This window comes from Propithecus coquereli, unplaced genomic scaffold (genome assembly GCF_000956105.1).
Source record: "Propithecus coquereli isolate 6110/MARCELLA unplaced genomic scaffold, Pcoq_1.0 Scaffold1, whole genome shotgun sequence".
NCBI classification, from domain to species: domain Eukaryota; kingdom Metazoa; phylum Chordata; class Mammalia; order Primates; family Indriidae; genus Propithecus; species Propithecus coquereli.
Window position 1 is genome coordinate 541,104 of NW_012133857.1, and position 27,579 is coordinate 568,682.

General features: G+C 42.3%; 1 protein-coding gene across 2 annotated transcripts in view; it reads left to right on the plus strand.

The window, feature by feature from the left end:
- STAC (SH3 and cysteine rich domain) overlaps nt 1–27,579 on the plus strand; it is a 161,555-nt gene that overhangs the window by 60,764 nt on the left and 73,212 nt on the right. For both annotated transcript variants that reach the window (XM_012650672.1, XM_012650737.1), the window contains exon 2: nt 16,438–16,714. In XM_012650672.1, coding sequence (XP_012506126.1) covers nt 16,438–16,714 — 277 coding nt within the window. The remainder of the gene's footprint in view (nt 1–16,437; nt 16,715–27,579) is intronic.

Genomic DNA, 27,579 nt, shown 5'->3' on the forward strand with positions numbered 1-27,579 from the left:
AAAAAAATGCATTTACCTTTGCTATGGTAATTACACTACAAGGAATTAATTGTACAAATGTACTTTCACAGGTGTGCAAAGACAGATGTACAATATTTATTGTAGCATCATTTGTAACAATCTATAAAAATCGAACTAGAAAAACCTAAATTCCCAAAGAAGACAAGTTAAATAAATACTGTATCCATTCAATTGCTATCAAAAAAAAAATAAAAAAAAAAAAATGACTAGAGCATGTCAAAAAGAACTCAGGTGCCAACTTAAAGGAGTGCCGAATGACCAACCCTGGGATAATTGGATCAACAAAATAAATAATGATCATGGAGAATTGTAACCCGTAGAATAAAGCAAATATCTATCATTCCATACTGATAGAAATAAATAAGTTAATGAATAAAGAAATAAATTAAGGACATTCTACAGTAAAATTCTAATTAATAAATATAGAAGGACTAATGGAAATAGACCACCACCACCAGGCAAACACCAGGTAATAAGTCTGCAGACAAGATTCATCAATGGGTGTTGAAATCAGAGGGCAAATGTGTGATGGTAACAGGATATTTGCAGTCCCAAAGTCTCCTAGTCACATGATACTCATTCATTACAAGGGAAAAAAAGTAACTTTACAGTGGAGCAATCTGGCAAATACCACTTTAACTCCACAACCAAAGTTAATCACCAGTGATGGGACACATTGATATCAGGTGCCTCCTGGAGTGATGCACAGAGAAGAGCACATCACTTTTGTCCTATTCTTACCAGAAATATGTAACCTCAATCTAATAATGAGAAAACATCAAACAAACCTAAATTGAAGGCCATTCAACAAAATAACTGGCCATCAGTCTTCAAAAGGGTCAAGATTATGAGAGACAAAGAAAGATTGACTGAGGACCTGATGCAGATTAGAGGAAACTAAAGAAACAACCATAAGTGCCTGTGGAATCCTGGATTGGATCCTGGACCAGAAAAAGGATTAGTGGGACAGCTAATAATTCTAATTATGCTAAGATCTATAGATGAGTTGACAGTTTTATATCAGTGTTAATTTCCTGGTTGCAATCAAATTACTATGGTCACATAAGAAGTGAAGTAGAGGAAGCTGAATGAAAGGTATGTGGGGACTCTACTTTGCAACTTTTCAGCATGACTAAAATTATTTTAAAATAAAATGTTTTTTAAAAAGGAAATAAGTCATATGATTTACCACTGGGTTGCTCTTTCAAAGATAAGGGAATCCAGAGCCCTGCTGAATTTAAAAGTTCAGAGTAATTCTCTAAAGCCTAATAGCTAATGTTTAAAATCAGTTGTCTTTTTTTCCCCCCTCATTTGATGTAATCTAACTCTGGGGTTTTTCTTAACTATCAGGAAGAAGCAATGTCTTCTTGTTCATTTGGCAAAGGAAACTGCCCTTATCTCTAGCTACATAGATTGTTAAAATCAGGGAGATCACCTGAGGAGGCTCCAGACAGAGCTGGGATTGTACTTGCCGCTCTGATTCTCCAAGCGGCCTTTAAAGCTACAAGCTGCTTAATAAAAAACATTTACTAAGTTCTTGTAAATCTAACATGCAGCTCTAGAGGTGGGTTCTGCAGTGGTTTGAAAATGAAAAGTCAAGGATTATACACATTGTTGGAGATATACAAAGTATTCAGCATATAAATTGACTTAATCCATTAAGTACTTTTTTCAAGACATAAGTGAGTTTTTCTGAAGCTAATACAATACAGAATAGCAGAACCAGGCTGTGGGAAAGGTCTCTAGATGTGAACTCAGAAGCTTGGGTTCAAGTTCTGACCCCACTACTGATTTTAACATAAAATTAGATAATGTATATGAAAATAAGTTCTTAAATAGAGATAGGGTCACCAGTTTATCAAATGAGCTGAACTCAGCGGGGTGCCCTCAGCTATCAGCTTTCTATTTCTCCCAACACACTCTTCTAACATGATTGCTTGAAATTCTGTTCATTGCCTCTTGACATTTCGGGAAGATCTCACGGCTTTCATTGTTGGTCATAAGGATCTCATTTGTAGGTGTTTAAAGTCCAATCCACCTAAAGCAAAATGTAAGTCTAACAGCTAATTCACTGCCCTTCCACTCATCCCCACCACCAACCTCCTCCTTGCCCCATCCACAGACACCCCAGTTAAAGACTTAAGCCCTGGGTTGAGAACCTGCATTGGGAAAATGAGCAGTGGTCTGTTCTTTCAGTCAGCCTTGCTTTTTATTTCTACCTTTTCCACTTTTGAATTCATAGGATTATAAACAAGAGCTTAATTATGCCACGCTCTGAAAAAGTGATGAGCAGAGCAGATCCTCCCCCATGCTCCTAGGGCTAATGTGACTATACAGAGAAGACTATGAGCTTGTGAAACACCTCGGTCTTCTTCCACATTCCAATAAACATCATCTGGAATGAAATGTTTCATGCAAAACCTTTGCAGGTCCTCCTACAACCAGCAATGCTACAGGCCACTACTGCCACATTCCCCTTGGACCAGCCTTGGACATAATTCCCAGAGAGCCCTGAGCTATTTACCGGCCTTGTTCTGCCTGCCCAAGATGTCTATAGGCTGCCTGGCATGTTGCCTGCTCAAAAATATGTAACATGGGGTCATTTTTCTGGAATTCTATGGGGAGTGCTGCAGTAAGAAGTTCATCTGATAGTTAAGTATACCTGGGCTTTAGAGTCAATCACCTCTGGATTCATTCTTTCAACCAATATTTATTGGGCATCTAATGTGTTTCAGGCTCTGAGATTCTGAGATACAGAAGTTAACAGAACAATGAAAATTCTCTGCTCTGGTGGAGACTACATTCTAGCTTGTGAGGAAGATAATCAGGAAAGAAATAAAGAAATAAAGGAAGGAAGGAAGGAAGGAAGGAAGGAGTGTGTAATATAAAGAAATCATATGCTTCATGATATGATGCACAAAGAGGCGCACAGCATCACTTCTTGGCATTTCTGACAAAAAAAATATGTGTAACCTAAACTTAATAGTGAAGAAACATCAGACAAGCCCACATTGAGGAACATTCTACAAGACAATTATTCTGTACTCTTTAAAAATGAAAATGTCACAAAAAAGCAAAGCTGAGACACTATTCCAAATTAAATAAGACTAAAAATACATGAAAACTAAAAGCAATGCATAATCTTAGAGTAGATCCTGAGCAGATTTTTTAATGCTATGAGGTGTTATTAGCTCAATTCTCAGAATTTGAGTATGATTTGCATATTAGGTCATAGTATTGCATTAATGCTAATTTACTCTATTGTATTTACATCAACATATCTTTATTCTTGAGAGATACAGACTGAAATATTTAGAGATAAAAGATCCTGATACCTGAAACTTATTCCCAAACAGTTCAGTAATGATAACAATAATAGCAATGATAACAACAATCACAATAGTATCTGTATATCAGAGAACAATAAAAAGCAAATAGTGCAAAACCTTAATAATTGGTGAATCTGGGTAAAGAGTATATCAGCACTCATAGAACTATTCTTGCCAACTTTCTGTGGGTACAGAAGTCTTCAAAATAAAAAGTTAAAGAAATAAAATGAAATAGTAACAAGTGCTCTGAAGAGGAAATGGGGATAGAGCAGGGGGTCAGGGAAAGTCTCCTGTGATATGACCTGTGAGTAGAGACCTGAAGGAAGGGGGAAATGAGAATGCCATGGGAAAGGGAGAGCATCACAGAAGGCACAACAGGAGCAAAGGCCCTGACATGGCAGGTCTCTGGTGTGTTTGTGGAACAGCAAGGAGAACAGAGGGACAGAGCAGAGTGAGTGGTGAAGGAGAAAGGTGAGAATGGTCAGAGGTCAGGTCAGGTAGGACCTTGTAGGCCATAGACAGGACATTAGGTTTTATTGTAATTGTGATGAGAAACTATGGTAAAGTTTTGAGCAGAGTATTAAAGATGGTCCGACTTCCATCTTAAATAATCACTCTTGGCCACTTTGTGGAAAACACAGTGGAGCAAGAAAATAGAATATAGTTGACATATTTGATCAGGGAGACCTTGAGCAGGCAGGTGCCCGGGTGAGACAGGATGTCAGATTGGACTGGGATGATGGTGGTGGAGGTAGTATGAAGTGTGTGAATTCTGCACATATTTTGAAAATCTCATTGACTAATGTATTGGCCAATGGTCTGGATGTGAAGTGTAAGGGAGAAATTGGAGTCAAGGATGATTCCAAGGCTTGAGGCCTGAAAAACTGGGTAAAATGTTATGCCATTTACTGATTTAGAGTCTGTTAAATGAGGGAACAAGCTGGAGGACAGCTTCCTGGGGCTCCTAAGGGCACAAGGGTCAGCAATTCAGAGGCCTTTCTCTGTAAGAATCCAATCACTCCATATGACCTTCCAAGGTCCCACCATGACCCTACAGTCCCTGTGCTATCCCAGAGAACACATGAGGAGGAACCAGAGCAGAGAGAGATGCTCCCTATCTTGGCCTCATCCATCAGCGGGAGAAGGCCTGGGAGTGGCAGAGAACATATTGGAACCTGCTCAGAGCCTTCACAGTTCTCGCTCTCTTTGTCCATGAAGGCTGACACGTGTAGCCTAGAAGATGCTCCCTCCCCTTATATGTCCTTGGGCCACTTCAGGGGTATAACCTTGTTTTATGTGTTGAACCCACTCTTCTGTCTTGCCTGACCACTGCTTCAGCTCTTCAGTCTTGCATGTGTACCCCTCTTGCCCCTGCCTTTGGTTTCAGGCCTCAGAGTCAACAGGAACATTCTCATCTCTTTCCCTCTGCTCCAACCCCTCACACTGCACACTGGCCTGATGCACTCATGTGCCCACCCTAGTTCCTTGAACCCTGACCCTGCCTAACCCCAGCTCTTGGAAGTTAAGGCTGCAAGAATGTCATAAAGGAAGAAGCTGGGGGCCAAAACACAGGTGAAAATGGTTGGAGTTGGTATTGTTTGGAGAGGAGAGAGGAGTACAGGAGACACTGTCAAGGAAAAGGAGATTGGCATTGGTCACTGAGAGAAAATAGTGTTCAAGATGAGAAAAGAGAAGACTTGAAGAGTCTTGTAGGCCAGAACATTGTTCCAGGTCAGATGACTGAAAGGATCATTCTTCTGTCATTTTCTCCCCACTAAATGCAGGGAATTCAAACATGTAGGGCAGGCAATCCATTCATTCAATTACTCACTCAACATGGAATGCCTGTCCCATGCCAAAACCTACACCTGTACAGCAAAGATACAAGATGAGAAGAGTAGTCTCTGACATCAGTGTATGGAATAAAAGCTGCAGAATGTCAGTGTTGGTGCTGTACTGCTGCAGGTTATGGTAGACCGATGATAGGCACGTGGAAGCAGAGAACATTGAACACAATGTGAAGTCAGGGAAGGCTTGGGGTAGAGCACAGGCAGCAGTATTGGAGCTGAGACTTGGATGATGAGCAGCAGGTCTCCAGGAACATATGTGAGGAAATGCATCCCAGGTAATAGAGCTTGAGTTTCCATTCTTATTACCCAGTGGAAAACGTGCGAGGCATGCTTGACGTGGAACAGTAAAAACGCTACAGAATGCCCTCAGTGCAGCTCTTTCTAATGGAATTGATAGCTCTAAGAACAGAATATTCACCTAAACAGGCTTTTTTTGAGTACTGTGTTAGTTTGCTAGAGCTGCCATCACAGAATACCACAGCCTGGGTGGCATAAACATCAGAGATTTATTTTCTCACAGTTCTGGAGGCTGGAAGTTTGGGATCAAGGTGCCGAGGCCTCTCTCCCCACCTTGTAGACGGCCACTTCACTCTTCCCAGTATTCAGTAGAACAAAGTGCTGCATTTTTTTAAAATTGAGATCATTCCTTGAGGTACCATCTTCCCTTGCCAGGTGGCTTCTCGAAGTATTTCTTCTGAGCACATAAAGTTCTTCTTCCCAAGAGGAATCTTTGAATCTGAAAGTGACACCGTTGCCCTGTATTGTTACACTGGCATCCACATGCAGGAGGGAGGATAAAAAGAGCAGGTCTCCTCAATCTAGTGCTAGCCAGAAATGGCAGAGGTGTGTGGGTATCATGAGAAGGTAGAGTTATGACGTGTCCCTTGAGTGCCAGCGACCTTGTCAGGAACTTTAGATGCCTTATCTTATTTAATCCTCACAAAAAAAGCTGCAAGGGACGTGTTATTACCCCTATTTTGTAGATGGGAAAGTTGGGGCTTGGAGAAAAATTAACTTTCCTATACTCATACTGCTAGAGACCAGCAGAGCTGCGAAGGGCAGAGGAGTCATTCCAACCCCAAAGCCTTAAGCCCTCCCCCATGTCCCATGCTTGGGTATGAAGGGCTCCTCTGTCCCTGCACATAAAATAAGCCTTAAAACTTTTCTTCCTTATTAAGCATCTCATCTTCTGTGGGCCTTCGGCATATCACTTAGTATCTTTCTGCCCCATTTTCCTCATCTGTAAAATGGGGATGATATTTGCCCTGTTGCACTCACAGGACTGTTTCATGAAAGGTATGTTAAATAAAAAATGTGTGTGTATATATGCATTTTTTGTTTGGTTGGGGATTTTTTGTGTGAACAAGATTTTGCCGCGGAACAAGATTTAGCCAATGCCACTGCTCTGGGTTTAAACACTATAGGTAAAAACTATTTCCAGGACAAGAGATAAAAGTCCCACAACATGTAGGACTTTCAGAAAGAAAGATGCTAGTGTCTAAAGAAATTGGTGATTGTGAATTTCTCTAGGGAAGAGGAATAGGGAAGAGATAGCCAGGACCTCCATGGCACTACATTCTCCTTGTTTCAGCAAGTGTGAACTGGGGAGCTACACAGAATCTTCTTTGGAGAAAATATGTCAGCCAGCCTCAGTGCACAGAGGGAGAGCTTGCCAATTTTCCTTCCCAGTGTGTCTCCCTGATGCTACTCTGTCCCTTCTATTGCACCCAGATCCTACCCCAGTGTAATCAGCACACACTGCTTTCATCTGCCTTATGGAGCGCGTGCAGTGGGTCACTGTGGATTACAATACTGTTCACACCGTCCACCTTGCTGCCATCAGTACCTGGAACACCCCACCCACACACGCACTCGCACACACTTCCTCAACGGCTGCTGTTTCCCACTCTCACCAGCACGCAAGGTACCAGTTGGCCCAGACTTTTCAGTAAAGGTTTCCTGGACAACTATGTTTGCAGCCTTGTTGTAAGCTCTGCCTGACTTCCGTGGAGACCCCACGTGCTGGTCCATGACAAGCTCGCTTCTGCTTCCACATCTGCATCTCCAATCTGGCTGTGTTCAGTCTGTCCATCAGTCTGACGACCAGTCATTTAACAAATGTATAGAAAGACTAAGAACTTGGACTCTAAAGTCAAATTGCAGCTTGGTTCTGATCTCAATTCCACGACACTTACTGGGTATATTTGGGCACATTACTTAACTTCTCTCTGCCACCATCTCCTTATCCATAAAATGGAGATAGTAATAGTATCTACCTCATAGGGTTCTCAAGATCAAAAGATAACCCATATGGGCCGGGCGTGGTGGCTCACGCCTGTAATCCTAGCACTCTGGGAGGCCGAGGCGGACGGATTGTTTGAGCTCAGGAGTTCGAAACCAGCCTGAGCAAGAGCGAGACCCCGTCTCTACTAAAATCAGAAAGAAATTAATCGGCCAACTAAAAATATATAGAAAAAATTAGCCGGGCATGGTGGTGCATGCCTGTAGTCCCAGCTACTCAGGAGGCTGAGGCAGAAGGATCGCTTGAGCCCAGGAGTTTGAGGTTGCTGTGAGCTAGGCTGACGCCACGGCACTCACTCTAGCCTGGGCAAAAAGAGTGAGACTCTGTCTCAAAAAAAAAAAAAAAAAAATAATTCATATGAAATACTTAGGATAGATCTAGTGTATACTAAGAGGTGAATAATTATTAGCTAGTATAATTAGTATCATTACTGTGTGCCAGGCACTGTGCTACCTGTTGGAAGTAGCTTCGTGGTCTGCAGAGAAGCCCAAGAGCAGAAGACAGGAAGGGCAGTGACGCACTTCCATGCTGCACCCTGGGGGTCACACAGGAGAGGGCTTCCAGAGCCCCCTGCAGGAGGGCCAGGCGAGACTCCACAGGGAAGTTTAGCAGTCAAGGAGAAGCAGGCATGTTCCAGATACATTGAATGAGAATGCATCAAACCTCCCAGGCAGAACAAACAAGGGCACTGGAGGCTTCCGCATCATTGAAAACCCGGGGCCTGCTTTTAGTGCATCTGTGTGCCTGGGGCGCAGGAGTGGGTAACCAGAAATAATATTGGACAGGTGGATGGCCTGCATCTGTCAGGAAGGGTCTTGTATTCCACAGAAAGGAGGCTGTCCTTCTAGGATATAACCTAGAAGTGAGGGAGGCCATTGAAGCACTTAAACAGTTGAATTATATGTTTTAAAGTCTATTCATCCTTCAAGGTTTGAAAGAATGTCTCTGACAATTCCAGCCTCCATTGATAGCTCCTTTTCTGACATGTTAGAGTAGGCAGCGATCAAAACACTCTACTTTTCACTTGATAATATAAATATAGGGTCTCATGTCACCCTCGGATAGTTTTAAGCATTGCTTCTCGTCTCCAGAATTAGATCTTAGACTTCCTCAAAGTAGAGACTGTTCAAAGTCTTTTGTATCCCCTCACTGTGCTGCATTCCCAGAGCCATTGCAGCCCATGCAGCCACTGAGCTCAACCTCTCCATTTCCCAGTGGAACGCAGGCCAAGGAGCTCGAGGGACTTGCCCGAGACCATACAGCTCACTGGTGGCAGAGCATGCAATATATTCAGTAACTGTCGCTTTACCAATATATTCCTCAACAACTGGTTTTTGCAGCTGGCTGGGACAGAGCGAGGTAGACGTAAGAATGTTTCTTACTTTGAAGTCACTGTCCAAACTGAAGCAAACTGGGACCGGGGATGTGTCGTGCTTGCCATAACAGAAATCAGGCTATGGATGGGCAAAACCGCTGGTGAGAGAGTTGGTCCTCACCAGCGGCACGACATTTCTCAAGGCCCCTAGTGCTCACTCTGTCCACTGAGCCATGGGTAAAATATTAGGGGTGAGTGTGGAAAGCGCTCTGACCCACCACAGCGCCAGGCAAACTTGGAATAGATGGAGTGGATCTGCGTGGCTGCCGGAGCGTGAAGGGAGCTGGGCTTCAGAGGCAATGCACGAGGGCTGTTGGGCTGCGGCATCACAAATAACCTATTTCCTCAATTCTTAGATGTCATCGATTGGCTTAATAATATCTTTTCAGAAAAAAATAGAAAATAATGAGAATTTCAATTGAAAACGTAACTCTATTTTAGAAGCGTTAAAATGTGAAAAAGAAAAGAAATGTTCGTTTTAAAATTAAAGGTGTAGATCACATGTGAGCATCAAAGATGAGACATCTGCTTGTCAAAGGTTCTCTGATGATCTCATTTCAATTCGGAAGTAAAAGCGAGTGCATTATTGATGCAGTCTTAAATAGCCATGGAAATGTCTGTATAGAGGCAGCTGACTTTATGGTTAATGTCAACAGGCAGGAAACTGAGTTGACGCGGTGACTGTGCCTCCTGATTTACTGCCTGTGTGGGCAGAGATGCGTGTGCACAAAACCACCCCTTTCCCACAGTGCGGACTTGAGATCCTGGCTGAATTGATCAGGCGCACGCTGGTTAATTAACTTGATGTGCCGCCGCAGAGCAGACTGGTAAATCAATACGCCTGTTATTACAGTCACCTTCGGGCTGCAATTCTCCGTTTCAGTGCTCTCATGACGCCCAGTTTCTGCATTCCCTGACTAATTGCCATAGAAGTGTTGCTCAACTGGCAACCACACAGGTTATTGCTAAAATTCCAGCTGGCACCAGGAAGATGAAACACCCTGAACAGAGGAATTTGACTAAGAGGAGGTCAAGGGTGGGATACCTGCTCATGAAAGTCAATTTGGCTTAAGGGGCTTTGGAGCCAGAGAGACCTATGTGTGGATTTTCATTCTGCAACTTACTAGCCATTTAACTTTGGGTAAGTTGCCAGGTTTCTGTTTTCTCGTCTGTAAAATGAGATAATAACCTGAAAAGGAGCCTCTGTGCCGCCCTAGCATCCTGCCACTGTGCACTGCGCTAGTCCACTCACTCTCCTATCTCTGAAATGGCAATTCCATGTCTCTCTTACTATTTCCAACATCTGCTCCCTCCCCTCCCATGGCTAGAAGTTAAATGGCTAGTAAGTTGCAGAACGAAGACCCACACATAGCTGATCAGTCAGCATATGGTGACTTCAGCTAGTCTCATGGCTTTAAATACCATCTGTATGCTAATGACTCCCAAGGCATTACTCCAGCTTGGACCTCTCCCCTGAACCCCAGAATCATATATCCAGCTGCCTACTTGGTAGCTCCACTTGAATTCCAAATAAGCATTTCAAACATAACTTATCCCCAACTCAACTCTTGGTCCCCACCTCACCCCTCATGCCAACATGCTGCTTCTTCAGTGTTCTTCCTTTCAGTAAATGGCACCTCCATTCATCCCACTGCTGTCACCAAAAACCTTAAAATCATTCATACTCCACATCCAATCCCTCAACAAGTCCAATTGGTCCTACCTTCAAAATGTACCCCCAATTCAATCTATACAAGGCCTGACCTAAATTACTTCTCATCAGAATTATTTATTGCAAGAGTCTCCCAACTGGTCTCCCTGCTTCCATCTTGCCCTCCTACAGTCTGTTTTCCGCACAGAAGTTAGAGTGACCCTTTTAAGTAAAAGTCAGACCCTGTCACTTCCCTGATCAAAACCATCACCTTTAGGATAAATTCCAAAGCCCTTGCCATGACCTACAAGGCCTAGCAGGACGCTGCCCTTGGCATCTCTGCCCCTTCTCTCTCCCATCATTCTTATCCAGACGCTGAGCTCCTGGTTCTTCGCAAGTACGCTGCCCCAGAATGCTCTTCTCTAGCGCAGCTAACACATTCCCTACTTCCTTCATGTCTCTGCTCCATGTCACCTGTCAGAGAAGCCTTCCTTGTCACTTTCTAAGGCCTGCCTCTGCCTTTATTTTTCTTTGTAGCTCCTGTTCCTGTCCAAATTTATGTTATAGGGCTCTTCGATTATTTGTTCATTTTTTATCTCTGGCCCCTAGACTTTAAAATCTTAAGGGAAAGGACTTTATCCTTTCCCAAAAATCAAGAACTATTCCTAGCTCATAGTACTACCCCAATAAATATTTACTAAATGAATTATTTAATGAATGAATGATCCCCTTATAAGGTTGCTAGAATGATTATATTAAGTAAAGTATGTAGAGTAGTTTTTAGCACATGGTCAGGTACCCAAGAATATCTCTCTCTTTTACCATTTTTACTATAAATAAAATGGAGCTAGGCCATGGCAGTGGTGCATGGAAGCTAAGCATTTTGTGACATCTGTGATTACGAGGATTTGCTCCTATTTCTGCATTGCATGTATTCCCATCTGGCCTCTGCTCTTTTAGCAATAATTGGAGAAAACATATTCCTTTGGGTTCATGTCTAGGCTTTATTTAACATGTAGATACTTCTTTTAAGCCATCCACTTGAATAAGAAATGTCACATTGCCTTCCAAGGCAAAGTCTCCAGCCCTAGAGGCAGCCAGGCTCCGACCACCTGACACAACTTCCAGCCGTATCTTACAGGGTGAGGAAAATGCTACAGATTTCCTAGCGTCACACTGAAACATCACACAGAAACTTCCAGGGCACACAGAACACCACATATGACAAACAGTTTGAATGAAAAAGTGCAGCATGTGAGCACAGGTGGGAGACAAGAGTGGAAATGTGTAGGCATCACCCAATCACTTTCCCTATCCTGGCTTCCCACTCCATATCCCTTCCCACCCTCACTGACCACCGGAAGTTGTTTCATCCCCCTGGGGTTGAAGGGCAACTCTCCTCCATCCCCCACCCAACCCCTAAAGCCTCACTCACAGTGGAAAGAGCATGGGGATGGGAGGAAAGCAGATTTCACTGTGAACCCTTGTCTTCATTCACATAAGTTGTGTGACCCTAGGCAAGTTGCTCACCCTCCCTCAGATGCCATTTCTCCAGGAATGAAATAGCATCTTCATGAATGGTTGGGATGATTGCAAGGGGTCCCCTGGTGAAGCACTTAGTCCAGCTCCATACTCCCAGCTCCCTGATGCTCCTCTCCTGCCCCTATCATCCTCCACCTTTAGTACCCTGAAGAGTTCTTAGGGAGTTCCCCCATACATCATGCTCTGTGACCCTGACAATAGTGCCCTGGCATAATCAGGGTAGGGGTTATTATTCTATTTTTGAGACGTGGGTAGCCAATTTATCAAACCATCTAAACTCAGTGAGGAGCAAACAGAAAATGATTTTATTTTTCCTATTTGATGGCATTGGCTTTAATATACCCTCCTCTCCCTTGGTTGTACATCCCATGACAAAATCTTGGCAGATTCCTTAACCTCCTGGTTACTTTAATATATTAAAGTTTATCTAAAGTAAAACTCTAGTTTTGTCTCCTATTTAAGCCTCACTTCCTCCAGCCCCTGTCCAGTTTACAGCCTGAAGGACTTGAAGTGAAGAGGGTCTGTTCCGCTCCTATGCTGCTTCCAGGTCCTCACCTCGGTGTGCCTCAATCTCAGCGAATGTTTCATACTCCCCCCACCCCACTTAGCTTTTTCAGAGATGGAGGGGCCTTTTTAGAATCAATTCTGTGTTTCCAAAGACTCAGAACCTGCTTCTCTATATCAGTCAGAATATCCTGTCATGCCACAGTAACAAGCAACTCCACAATAACTCAGGGATATCTCCTTATCCCCCTTCTTTAGCAGCTGTAGCTCCTCTGGAAGATTTGAGATATAGGGTAGAAGAAAAGAGAATAGAGTCCTAGCTGGCCCACTGTTTCTGACCTCTCTGTGTAGATTGTTGCTGCTTCCCAGGGTGGCGCTTTCTGGCTGAGGAAGCCCCATTGGTGGCCATAATGGGGTTTTTCTAGAGGGCCCTGCAGGTCCTCCCCACTGAACAGCTCCCTGAAGTGGAGAACTGGCTTCAAACAACCACACCTAACCTCACATGGACAAAGTACAATCCCACCACGTACAGGAGGGTGGGGAGAGCAGTATTGTATGAGTTATCTATTGCTGTGTACCCACAACAGACACACGATTTAATGGCTGAAAACACCAGTCATCTCTTGAGTTGATGAGTGTGTGGGCTGATAGTTTGAGCAGGACTCAGCTGGACAGTTTTTTCTGGCCTCATCTGGACTCCCTTATGCCTGCAGGGCAGCAGGGTGGCTCTGCTTCTGGGGTCTCCCTGGAGTGACGTGGAATCAATTAGACTACGTGTCTCTCATAATCCCTCAAGCTACCTTAAGTAGCTTGTTCATATGGCAGCTTGGCAGGTTTCCCAAGAGAGGGCAGAAGCATGCAAGGCATCTTGAGGCCTGGGCTTAGAACTGCCTTAAAATTGCTTCTGCTGCCTTCTATTGGTCAAATTCCCAAAACCAACTAGATTCAAGGAGTGAGAGAATAGGCTTCGCTTTTGATGGGAGGAGCTACAAAGTCACATTGCAAAATGGCAAGGAGAAGGAGAAGGGGAGAGAATGTGGTCTTTCTGTATCCACACCGAGCACTAATGGCCACCATATCTTCCTGGACTTTTGAGGTAGAAGTTGGGAGATTGAGGCAGAGGCAGCTGGGCTTGGCAAGGTGACATCCACTTGTCTTATATATTGTGTAGGGGAGTCTGAGCACACGTGATGAAGGCCCTTGTTAGAATAGAGTACTGAGTACCTTTTTATTCTTTTTTTATTATTTTTCATTGGCATGTAATAACTGTACATACTTATGGGGTACAGAGTGATGTTTTAATACATATATTAAAAATATATAGTGATCAGATCAAGGTAATTAGCACATCCATCATGTCAAGGGTGTATAATTTCTTTGTGTTGGGAACAGTCAATATCTTCCTTCTAGCTATTTGAAACTATATATTATTGTTAATTATAGTCATCCTACAATGATATAGAGTGCTAGAACTTATTCTTCCTGTCTAGCTATAACTTGTGTCTTTTAACCTTCCCCCTACCATTGCAAGCCTCCAGTGTCCTCTGTTCTACTCTTTACTTCTATGAGATCAACTTTGTTTAATTTCCACATATGAGTGGGAATATGTAGTGTTTAACTGTTCCTGGCTTATTTCACTTAACATAATGTCCTCCGGTTCCATCCATGTTGCCACAAATGACAAGATTTCATCCTTTTTATGGCTGAATAACAATCCATTGTGTATATATACCACATTTTCTTTATCCATCCATCTGTTGTTGGACACCTAGGAAGATTCCATATCTCGGCTATTGTAAATACTGCTGCAGTGGACGTGGGGGTGCAGATGTGTCTTTGACATACTGATTCCCTTTCCTTTGGATAAATGCCCAGTAGTGGGATTGCTGGATCCTGTAGTAGTTCTATTTATAGATTTTTTGAGAAACTTCCATACTGCTATCCATAGTGGCTATACTAAATTTACATTCCCATCAACAGTGTATAAGAATTCCCTTTTCTCCGCATCCTTGCCAGCTTTTGCTATTTTTTGTCTTTTTGATAATAGCCATCCTACCTTAAGTGAGAGGATACTTCATTGTGGTTTGTTTTTTTTTTTATTTCGGCATATTATGAGGGTACAGATGTTTAGGTTACATATGTTGCCCTTGCCCCCCCTTCCCCCCAAGTCCAAGTTTCAAATATTTCCATCCTTCGGGTGGTGCACATTGCACCCTTTGTGTATGCATATACCCATCCCCTCCTCCCTCCTTCCCCTCCCCCCTTCCCCCTGCCCAACATCCAATAGATGTTATTTTTATATGTGCACTTATGTGTTGATCAGTTAATACCAATTTGATTTGCATTTCCCTGATCATGTGATGTTGAGCATTTTTTTATATATATGTTAACCATTTGTATGTCTTCTTTTGAGAAATGTTTGTTCAGATTACTTGCCTGTTTTTTAATCAGATTTTTGGGTGATTTTTGTTGTTGTTATTGTTTTTGCTGTTGAGATGTTTGAGTTCGTTATATATTCTGCATATTAATCCCCTATTGGATGAATATTTTGAAAATATTTTCTCTCATTCTGTAGGTTGTCTTTTCATTCTGTTGATCACTTTCTTTGTTATGAAGAATTTTGGTTTGATATCTGAGCACCTTTTTGCCTGCCATAGATGTTAATTCTAGGCAATAAAAAGAACCATTAAGGAAACCACCTTAAAGGTGAAATGACTTGTTGCAAGTCATGCAACTAGTAAGTAGGTGGTCCATTTCTTTTATCTGAGCAGAGGAAGAACTATGTACTAAGGAATGGTAATGAAAAAGAATAGTAACTAGGAGAGACTTTTAAAAGATCACTGTGGCTAGGGAGACAGAACAAGGTGGATGGTGGTGCCAGCTGTCATTGGGGTCCAGAATCTGCCAATTTCTGGAACCCACAACAAGGAGTTTTCTTTAAATATAAGAACAAGGGAAACTTCCTGAGGGATTTTAAACAAGAAGACTCATCTGCTCACATCTGTGTTTCCAAAAGATCCCTCTAGCTTCAATGAGAAGCTGGATTAGAGGGGCGGACCAGATGCAAACCCAAACCTTTCAGAAGTAGTGCTTTTCCACACCCATTTTTGGTGCCTCTTCCTAAGTCCCAAAGGCAAAGGAGAAATGGTCTAGTTTGTCATGGCCGAAAACAAGGGGCAGAGCAGCAGGAAGAGCAGAGGAAGTCAAAGGGATAATTCGACACTGTGTCCTACATACACAAACACACACACACATATACGCACACACGCACACACACACATACGCACACACACAGAGGTTACTTAACCATATGTTTCAGACCCAAGCAGACTTTAGAGTTTCTGGTTTGTGCTCTGTGGATGGCTGTGCCAGATTGATTTCAAATCAGACAATGGGCTCTTCTGCTTTGCTGTGTGCAGAGACAAGTGGCTGCTAAGTGATCACAAGAGAGAAAGGCCAGCATTACACACCCAGCCTTTGAGCCCATGAGTTCATGCACTTAATAATTCCAATGATTCAAATTCAAAAGGCAAGTGATGTCAAAACCCAGCATGGTGGGATGTGTTGACAGCACACTGGTGGGACCTGAAGGAGGGAGGGGAGGAGGAGCAGGGGCAGAAGCAAAGGCATAATGGGACCACTTTCGGCAGTCTGGCTTGGTGGCAGGGGAGGGTTGGTGCTGCTGAGTTTCCTCATCACTAGGCGCCACCATCACCCCACCCATACAGGGAAATACATGAGCCTCCTCGGGGCTGAGAGTGTCAGTGGGAACTGTGCAGTGCATGGAGCAGACCTCACCCCCACAGCCTGGGTCTGCATGATCCATCAATCGTAAGAGAAACTGTTCTGTCATTATATTACAGCTCCAGAAACTAAAACGATCACTTTCTTTCAAGACCAAGAGTTTACGGAGCAAAAGTGCTGACAACTTCTTCCAGCGCACCAACAGTGATGGCGTGAAGCTGCAAGCAGACATGCTGGCTGAGGTCAGCCCCAGCTCCAGCCCACTCCCTGTGCCTGGAAGCCTGACGTCCACACCTGCCAGGACTGGACTGCAACCAGGTGGCAAGGCCCATGCCTTTCAGGAACACATCTTCAAGAAGCCCACTTTCTGTGATGTCTGCAACCACATGATAGTGGGTAAGGCCTCCCCTGCCCCCTCCTCCAGATCCCAGCGTCCCTGGAAAGCTGAGTGAGAGTGGTGTACCACGGGTCCAGGTTCCCACGGCAGACTCTGGGCCTCAGAGATTTACATGCAGGAGGATCGTTCAGGAGTGCTTTGGGGAGCAATATTTGTGAAAAGGTAAGGGAAGCAGGACTGAGCAGAGGGAGAAGTGGGTTCGTGATATAGTTGTAACCAAGACTTCAGCTGACTCCCAGGGAGCCCGAAAGTCCTTTGGAGCTTTCTTGCATTGAGGCAAGAGGTCTGGATCATTGTACACCTGCATTAGCCTGCCATTGCAAGTGAGCAACGAGCGAGACTTGGAATGTTCGTTGCTTCCCAAAGAGGCCAATGTCTGTCATCCCTGAACTTGGGCATATCAGTGATTTCCAGTATGGCCTGGAAGGCAGGGTTCTACAGTTTCCTTCACCCTTTGCCAGGCCCAGTTGAAGGGTGGGATGTTCAAAATGAGGAGCAATGTCAGCCTCTTCTTACAACGGTATACACAAGGCCTGTCCTCATTTTCAGAAAATCATTATCTACTCACACTCTCATATTCTAGTCACTGTGATTCATGTTCTTCCTTCGAATAGGCCACATTGAGGAATAGCGCTTGTATCAGTCAAGGATTTCCACCATAATGTTGCCAACAACTACTCTAAAACTACAGTGTTTTAAAAATAGCCATAATTTACTCTCAGGTACCTTCAGGTCAGCTGGGGTTTGGCTGAAACAGACAGGGCACAGTGACAGCAGCTTCTCTCTATTCCTTATTTCTTAGCCTTTCCTTGAACCAGTGGGCCAGCCATGTTCTGTTCTCATTGCAAGGACAAGTGGAAGCCTGCAAAGCTTCTTGAGGCCTTGGGTTGGAGGTGGCACACTGTGACTGCTCCTGGCATTCCATCTGCCGAAGCAAGTTATGTGGCCAGGCCCATAGTCAAGGGATGGGGAAGTCCCCTCTGCCTCTAGTAGCAGGGACTGCAGGCCCCCGGGCAAAGGGCATAGATACAGGAGTGGAGAATGGGCTCAGTAATCCAGTCTCCCACTTAGAGTGGTTTCTGGATTATGGATCATTTTTTTGTTTGTTCGTTTGTTTGGTAGATTCTGCTAAATGTTGGGGCTCCCACCCGTCTATTTCACATCCCATCTGGAAGTGATACCTGGCATCTGGCCATCAGCGTGGAGGGCTTGGAGGTCTCATCATGCTCCACGCCCTGAATATTTAGGCACTTTGGCCTCTAACTCAGTTTCCATGTCTGCCTAGCTTCTGGATCTGATGAGCCACTTTCAATTTCCACACAAATTTCCACCAGGCTTTTTCAAGGCAGCGATATTCATAACCCTTAAATAGGTGATGATGAGTCTCTATTTTAAATCTCATTGTGAGAGTGTGAAAAGACAAACGGAACATGTGTTTTTAAAAATGAGTAATGGAAATGAGTTCACCTCTGAGGAATGTCATTACCCTAAAGAGGATTCTGGGTACGCCTCAAGTGCGACAATTTTGAAAGATTCTGTTTTGAACATCACACATACAAAAATGCCCTCTTCTAAAAAGAATTGCATTGTGCTTTTCTCTCATCAGAATTAAATTTATATTGTAGCTGCCATTTTATCTTAAAAGAAAAAAAAAGAAAGGAAAAAAGGAGTCCACAAGGCATGCTGCTCTTTTCAAGGGTGAAAACAAAGTAAACCAAGTAATAGGCTCCTTCTAGGAAAGAAGAAAGGGGTTTAGGGAGGTGACCTGAGGCAGAAGGGAAAGGGGGAGAGAGGGAAGGCAGGAGGGAGGATGAGAGGAGCCGGGAGAGGTGGAGTAGGGCTCAGAAGTGCTCTAACTTCCTGAAACAATCCTTAGGGCTTTTTAATTCTCTGCTAAGGGCGCTCAGCTGATCTGCGCTCTTTCTCTTTCTTTACCCTTCAAACCTAGCCTTGTGTCTCCTCACAGATTACCCAAAGATTTGTTTCCTTCAAGGCACAGGTCATCACCATATTCTAGATTTTCAGGAAAGACTACCTGTTGTTATTCATTTAGAATAACATTTCAGAAGAGATATTAAAGCTGCTTCTTTTTTTCCTTTCAACTGAGAACCAAAGGTTGTATGATAGCCAAGAAAAATCAAACCTCACATGTGTACTTTCCAGCTAATGGATACTTCTTTACAAATAAAATGAATCTGACATCCTCAGTGGGCACTCACAGTTGGTTTTACAAGGCCTCACATTCGTGTCCCACTGACACCTGTGCCTTAAAGATGGACAGGCCACATATTTGCCATATGATGACTGATCAATGAAAGTAGATCAGGACTCCAGCCTCATTCACTGGCCTATCTGTTTCTAATTTCTTTAGCTTCCTATTGCCACGTTTTTCCCTTGACCTTGGACTTGAACCTGAACTTGCTACTTACCTGGCTCCCAGACCCTTTGGGTTAAGTAGGCACCATGACATGCCTTCTGGTTAATCCAATCTTGCCTCGGGACCTTGCTACCCTTTATGATCACCTCTTAGCCATCCCTTCCAAGAAAATTTGGTCACCTAATAAAGCCGAAGATGATCATCCCAACTTTTCATGGAGATGTAAAAGAAATAGGCAGTCAGGTATGCCTGTCAGCTCCAATGCTGAATGCCCCTGGCTTTGGGTCAACAGGACTCAATACTGAGTCTTAGGCTAGGCCAGGAGGTTTCTGAGCTATCTCTTGTGCTTGGTTAGATGAGCATATTTCCTCCACCAAGCAGATTCACTCTTGCCATTCTTAGACCTTGACAATGAGAGTTAGAGGGGGAGGACTCATCTTCACTGTGTCTATGGCTTTCTATCTTTATATTGAGTTACTGTCTACCATGACTCATTCCAGGAGAGCATTAAACCTGTGTGGTAATCTGCAGCTCATTGAAATTTCAAAGACTTCAACAAATCAACATGTACTATTAATATAACTAACTCAAGGCATGAATCTACTCCAACAATTAGGAGATTTTCCAAGGGACTCCATTCTTCTGTTTATTGACAGATCCTTTGTCTCCAAAACTATTTTTAAATTAACTAAAATTATTTAGTTGGAGTCCACTTAATAAAAGACACAGCATATTAAATGGACTCATATTTTCTAAACAAATATTTATCAAAATGGATTTCATTGCCTAAAACATCAAGTTTCTGTATACAGTTGCTGCACAAAGAATCATTCACTTTCGTAACTGTTCAAGTGATAACGACTGGGAAAAATAATAATAGTGATGTCTTAGATTAGCATCCCTAGAAGCAGGGCCTGAGACAGGGGTTCTTGTGAAAGTGATTTGTTATGGGGAGTGTCCTCAGGAGGAGAGTCAAAGAAGCAGGAGGAGCAGGGGAAGGAGCAGAGCAAGGCTGTGGTCTCAGTGGGAATCCACTTCAGACTGACCCTTCTGAGCAGTCCTACCTTGAGACAGGAAACTGACCTTTGCACACTCTTGTCCCTCAGTCATTGGCCATGGCTGCCCCTAATAAGTAGTGGGGGGCATCTCAGGCAAGGAGCATCCCATTTGACTGAGGACAATTCTCTGGGAAAAAAAGGGTATCTGGGTATCTGTGAGTCATTAGCAGCCAACACTCACAGCACTAGCATGGTAAATAAGACCTGGAATAGGTACCAACAAGTGGACGAAGTTCTACTGCATCCATGAACACACTAATGCTGCAAGATGCAAAATGCAGATGCACCCTGCACTAGGAACAAATTTAAAATGCACATGGACCTTGGCATTGCTGTATGTATATTGTATATTGTTATATTATTCATTGCATTACCATTATAATGAATAATGTAACATGAGGAAATACTACATTACACTGAGCCCAGGACCTTTCTGCTATGCTCTTGTTTGACCATTAGTTTAATTGTTTCCTGACCTATACTGACCTGATACCATTGCTCAAAAAAGCCATAAGCCATTAACCAAACTTTGAATGGAAAATATATATGCACACATACACAACATAAAGACGTAGAACCAAAAAGACAAAGCAGTGTTTGCTAACCAATGAAGTTGTCTCTTGTTGAGAAAGACCAAACAAAGATCAAGGGGAATATTAACAAGTAAATGTCAAGTCTGTGTATTCTCAGAATGGAATTGAACCCCTGAGGTGCTGTCAATTATTTCACTGGATAATTGTTTTAGGGGCTGTAGAGCTTGCAAATAATAAAATATAAATTCTCTCTAAAACCTTTTTTTTTAATGTCTCAAGTAGATAGTCTCCTTTGGGCCATAATATATTTCCATATTAAAGTGCAGTACCCAGAACTCAGTTCGTAAATCCAATGTGCATAAATCTCTGGTGTCCAGAGCTTAACTGCTACTTTTCTAGAAGAGGACAAAAATACAGTGTAATGCCCAGTCCAACAGAGACAAATAGTTCCTTTCTATTCTTTGTGCAATCAAACCACTTAAGAGACTCCTGTTGATTCTGGGCACAGAATTGTAAGCGAAAGTAAGTAAAGCTAGAGCACAGTCATAGTAAGGAGATGGTGACCCTGCCTGATAAGGAATGTTTGCAAGAGGTGGCAATGTTTGGCCTGGAAAAGACTTAGGAGAACATGATCATTCTCTTCAAGTAGCTAAAGAGATCGCATCTAGAAGAGGATTTAAACTTCCCTGGGGTCCCAAGTGCACAATGATAGATGATACAGTGAGGCAGAGTTCAAGACACTAGAAAGAAGAGCTTCTTAAAGTAATTCCGGAAGTAGGCTTCTTGGATTTGGGGAGGGCATAAAACATGTGTATGGAAAATGCTGTATACTATACTCCCTTTGAATATTCATAGCACGTGTTAGCATTTTGAAGTCCTGCCATCCTGCAAGCAACCCAGGTGTTATCATCAGTAAAGAACAGAGGCAGTGAGGAAAATGGATTATAAGCAAGGAGTTCTCTCTCCTGTCTACTTTCCCCTAATTCCGCTTGGCTACTACTGAACACTGTTTGGCAGGTATCTCTTTAATGTACACAATTCAAAGGGACTTTCCAATAATTGCAAAGGCAAATTCATTAAAGAGTTATTAAGACTTCAGTATAGGGTCCAATGTTCTCGTAGCAATTATCAAATATAAATGATATGCATAAACGTATGGCTTGTACCCAGCACCTTTCAACTAAAAGAGCACGTAATACTTTTAAGCTGGCATCTGCTATTATTTCCCTGAAATTTTATGCCTGCTGCCAAGTACTGTGTATTTTAAGAAATCTCTCATTGAAAATTACTTAAATGAAAAAGTAAACCACATTCCTTCCAGCGAAGATTGAGCAAAAATTGATGTTGGTAGACTCCGAGGAAAAGAGGTACCCTGGAGTCTCACACAGAAATGGAATCAACACCTGCTGGGGGCTAGTGTTGTGCTGCAAGGCATCACATGGGACCTGCATGTCATTGTTTTGAAAATGTAAAAATCCCTGAGCAGCTGCCAAAAGACAAGACAGGGCAAGAAGCAGTGGGGAGGCCTGCCCATGTCACCATATTTCTCACTGCTCTCCCACAGGTATCCTCCTCTCTGTGGAAGGTCCTAATACTATTTTCTGGGCCCGTTTGCAGGGCTCCGGCAATTTATCTTCCTTCTGGAACATCTGAATGCCCTTCCTTCTTGATTCATCTCTCCATCAGTCCAATCCTAAATCTGTCAAGATCCAATTAAAATTCTTCCTCCGGTTCTATGGTGATCTCTTATTTTCTCTGAATTTCCATGTCATTGACAGCCTAAACTTTGGGAAGATCCCTGAGGACGTGACCAGCTCTGATGTCTGTGTCTATTCCTACAGCAGCTACACAGCACATACCTGGCATATATAGTATTTTAAAAATAGTATTTAGTGAATGAAAAAAAAAATAATAATCTGCCTTCAAATACCAAAACCCAGAAATAGAAATACACTTTTAAAAATAGAAGAAGAACATGGAAAAATTTCTCATCCTTCTGAAAGTCACTCCCAGGTATACTAAGGCTCTATGCTGCCCAAAAGGAAGCTTGACACAGAGGTCTGATTCCCTCATTTGTCGTCTTTCTCTTCATTTCTCCTTTGTGTTGTATGTTTTAATGCAAAGTTACTCAGTGCCCAGAGGTCTGCACAGGTGTATCTTCATTGTGAATTATACCCATATCAAATAAAATGGTATCCTATCCTGTTTAAAACTTTTCTCATGAATTCCACTATTACAATAATATTTCCACCTTAGTGTCTTTAATATTTGCTTGATATGCCTTTATCTATGTTTACCTTTCAACCTCTTTTGTCATGTTATATAAATCCCTGTTTTAAAAATAAACATAATTGATTTTAGATTTATTTTTTCCCAACCTGAATTATTGTTCTTAAACAGAAGAGGATTATGGATTTGCATTTATCATTGTGAATGAAATATTAATATTTGATTTTTCTTCTATCTTATTACTATATGCTTTCTATTTTGTGTTTCCCATTTCCTTCCATTGTGTGTATGTATGTGTGTGTGTGTGTGTGTATTTGCTGCATGTGGTTTATGTGTTCTTTCCTTTTAATAACTTTTCACATTTTAGAAAATATATATTATGTTCTTCTATTAATGATTACCTCTGAGGTTTTCAAAAAACATTCTTTATTCTACATTTCTCAAGTAATTAAGAAGTAAAAATAAATATGGTATTTTGATGCCTCTATTATTTTAGATAAATTTACCAAACTTTTAATCCCAAGCCCCATCTCTGCAGCAATAGTATTTCACTTCCTGCTTTTGCAAATTAAGGATGGCACTCTTTTCAATCCACATTTTTATTCTTATTCCAATGTTTTATAATTCATACCTCTGATTGAGAAGAAATCTTAAGATATACATACATTTAATGACAAGATTTATACCTCTACTTAGATGTCATATTTCTATTTTTAACCCATTTCAGCATTCATCACCAGTTCTACTACGTAACTTCCCTGTTCTTTTTCCTCTTCTTTTGTTTTCACTGATACATAATAATTGTACATATTTGTGGGGTACATGTGATACTTGGGTACATGCATACAATGCATAATGATCAAATAAGGGTATTTAAGCTATCCATCACCTCGAACATTTATCATTTCTTTGTGTTAGGAATGTTTCACATCTTTTCTAGCTATATATAACTTCCTTATTCCTAAGCTCTCATTTTGTTGTTCAAAGTATATTTTCAGTAATATTTTTTAGAAGAAAACATTGGTACCAAATACACAAGGAAGTAAATAGCCATGGATCCCACTTGCTTGGCTAATCAATCTCTTGCAGATGGGGCAGATTGGTGAGACAGTCCAACTCAGGACTTGCAGGTTCTACCTAATGCCCCTCAGCTCCGTTCTTTAGCACTGTTTCCCTGCCCACTTTGCTTTCACTGAAGCTGGTAGCACAGTCCGTCCTTTTATATTAGTCTATAAAATCCAAGGATTTGGAAACTGCTGCTTTTATGTTAGTAATTAAATCATCTGCAACTTCAGTTCTGGCCTTCACTGCCTCTAATAAGGATTTTGGTTATGAAATTTTGTTTTACGCTTCCCTATATTCCCCATACATTCTTTCAGGGTTTTTAACAAATTTTTATTCTTTTGACGCCTTTATCATAATATCTTGTTCTCTTGTATTTTATTTTCAACCAAAAGCAGATGCTGTCTATTATTGTCTTTTGTTTAATAAAGTATAACTCTTCAAAGTATGTCTTTCATTATGGCATTGTCTAAAGGAGTAAAGGAGACAGGCTATGTAATGCAGTCACATAGACTGGCATGTGGCAAATGTGACAACGTAGATTCCGGAGGGCAGAGGCCATGCTGTGTCATGTTCTCTGTAGTGCCCTTAGCATTAAGCCTGGCACCTATCCAATCGTTGGCCAATATGAATTTGTTAAGTGAGTGAATGAGTGTTCAACCAGTGAGAAATATTATCAGAATTATGGTCATGATTATTTTTATTACACACAAAGCAAAATACTGAGAATTAAGAAGGTAGAACTGCAGCTGACCTCAATAACCATTTATACATCAAGCATTAACTGAACACCAACTGTATGAGGAGCCCTGTGCTGATACCTGGGGACAGCAAGTCTAACATCTTCATAAATTCAAGTGAGGAGACTGAGAGGTAGCAAAGGAAAAGGGAATAGACATTATCTAGAAACTGGAAGAAGAAAGAAGGAACTCCTGCCCCTGTAAGCTGAAGACCTGCAGGGCCTCCCTCCATCACAGGCTCTGCAGTAGTTGGTGGACAAGGTAGGCTCTGCAGGCCTCCTGATGCTCTCATGGGCCTTCCAAGGCCATCCAACCCCCCACCTCCATTCAGGTGATCAGACTGGCATGTCCTGAAGCCAAATTGCCAATGGGACGATATATGAACCCCATTTGGGGTATTAGTTTGGGGAAGTCAGGAAGCCAAAGGAACAGTTACAGTCTAGTTCATTTCAATGATTTGGTCATACTGCTACATATTTTCCTAAATCTGTTTTTCTTAGCATACATATATGCTAATATTAGAAAGACATGGAAACTGCCTCCCTCTCTACCCCATCCTGAAAGAGCTCATGATTATTAAGAATGAGAAAGAGATCAAGTGGTGAAGAGAGTCTTCACATGCATACAGCTCCCAAGAAAATAAAAATTTCCCAAGTTGCCAGGCACTGCCTCTATCTTATCAGTGTAAGAAAAAATGTGGAACTTCCTTCCTGTCAACTGTTTATCTTACTAGAATTGACTGAAGTTTAAATGGTCAAATTTGGGGGGAAATCATTTTTAAAAAGTCAGTCAAAGGAAAAAAACAGTCCCTCTTAAATTATAGATCAGCTGGGCATGGTGGCTCACACCTGTAATCCTAGCACTTTGGGAAGCTGAGGCAAGAGGATCACTTGAGGCCAAGAGTTCAAGGTCAGCCTGAGACCTCATCTCCACAAAAAATAAAAAAACCAGCTGTATATGGTGGCATGCACCTATAGTCCCAGCCACTTAAGAGGCCGAGGCAAGAGAATCACTTGAGCCCAGGAGTTTTGAGGCTGCAGTGAGCTGTAATGATGCCACTGCACTCAAGCCTGGGCAACAGAGTGAGACCCTGTCTCAAAAAAAAATTTAAATTATAGATCATAATGTTTACAAGTGTTTTGGTGAGTTCTTGAATCACTGTATAGAGATGATCTTTCAGGAAAGTCATGTTTTTCCTGCCTCCAAACAGAGATTTGTATTTTAGTGGCCTTTTAGGATAATACCTTAGCTGAAAAGAAGTGACACACAAGAAGATATTTTCAGTGCATAAAAACAGACCAAAGAGGGGAGAATGGCTGATCATTTAAGGTGGGCTTTTGTTATATTTTTAGTCATTCCTGATAGGTCACCAACTAGATGCTCTTTAGTAATATCGCAACATATATATCCTGAATACATATTTCCATGTTCTTCTGGGACCCATTGTGCTTAATATATTTTCTCCCTGTTCCACCAAGGAAAAATTTAAAAGTTACCCAGGACAGAATGAAAGGAGGAGAAAGCATTATAGGTGGAGTTTGGATGGGGTTTGGAGGTGAACGGAAAATAGACACAGCTTGAATCCCAATATACTCTGAAAGTTTTCTAAGCTTGAAGCTGGAAAGCCTTTTCCTCTCTGTGATATTGCTGATTCTGCCTTCCTGCTTGCAGGTCAGACCAAGACATGACAGACAGATGTTGAGAGGTGGCTTGCCTTTTGCCTCATGATTAATTCTGTGTTTGGAGGCTAGGAATCTACAGGAATAGACCATCTACAGTTATAAACATGGGGCAGATAGAGACCCCATCTCTTTCTGTGTATCTTGCACTACCGTTCAGCTGCTGTAACAGGGAATGCTCCACTGACCTAGTTTAGAATAATCCTCTTGGTTGTGCAGCCACAATGAATACCACGTCATCAAATGACAGAACTGGGCCAGTAGTATAAAATAGGACAGTCCTTTGTGTACGTCTGGGACCCAATGCATCAGGCAAGTGGGAGGGTGTGTGCGCGTGTCTTTGCGAATGTCTGTACATTGTGACCCAACTATTAAGGGCAGAGGGTGAGGGGAAACAAAATACATGGCTAAATTCTACTAAAGTATTTTCTCCATAGTTTATCAAATACTGCCTGGTTGCCCATCCCCAGAAACAAAGCAGATATCATTTCATCACGTGCTAAGCTTACATAGGAAGAAAATACAGAAGCATGTAGGTTCTGCACTCCCTGACCCAATAATGTAACAATAAACAAGCCTTACATTCACACGTGGATGGATGCACGTGCACACCCCCCACATACACCCCCACACACTCTCACCTCTAGTCAGGGAAACGTGTTTCCACTGATACAGCAAGAATGTGGTTTAAAGAGTTCAAATCCACTTCACACTGTAGCTGGGGTCCTTGCAATCTGAGATCCAGGCACCGTCTTCATCCCATTTATAATGCCATAAAGAGAAGTATCAAAAACCTACATATAATTAAAACTGACAAGGGACGATGAACCAGCCTAACTCTGTTGATCCAGAAAGACTCTATCACTTTGCCTGAGATGCGCCTAATATCCCTGTTTGCAAAGTAGATTTCAAGGAACGCTTTCTGAGCATTCGTTTTCTCATTAAAAAAAATAGAAGTTGGCCGGGCACAGTGGCTCACACCTGTAATCCTAGCACTCTGGGAGGCCGAGGCAGGCGGATTGCTCAAGGTCAGGAGTTCGAGACCAGCCTGAGTAAGAGCAAGACCCTTCTCTACTAAAAATAGAAAGAAATTATCTGGACAACTAAAAATACATATATATAGAAAAAATTAGCCCTGCATGGTGGCGCATGTCTGTAGTCCCAGCTACTCAGGAGGCTGAGGCAG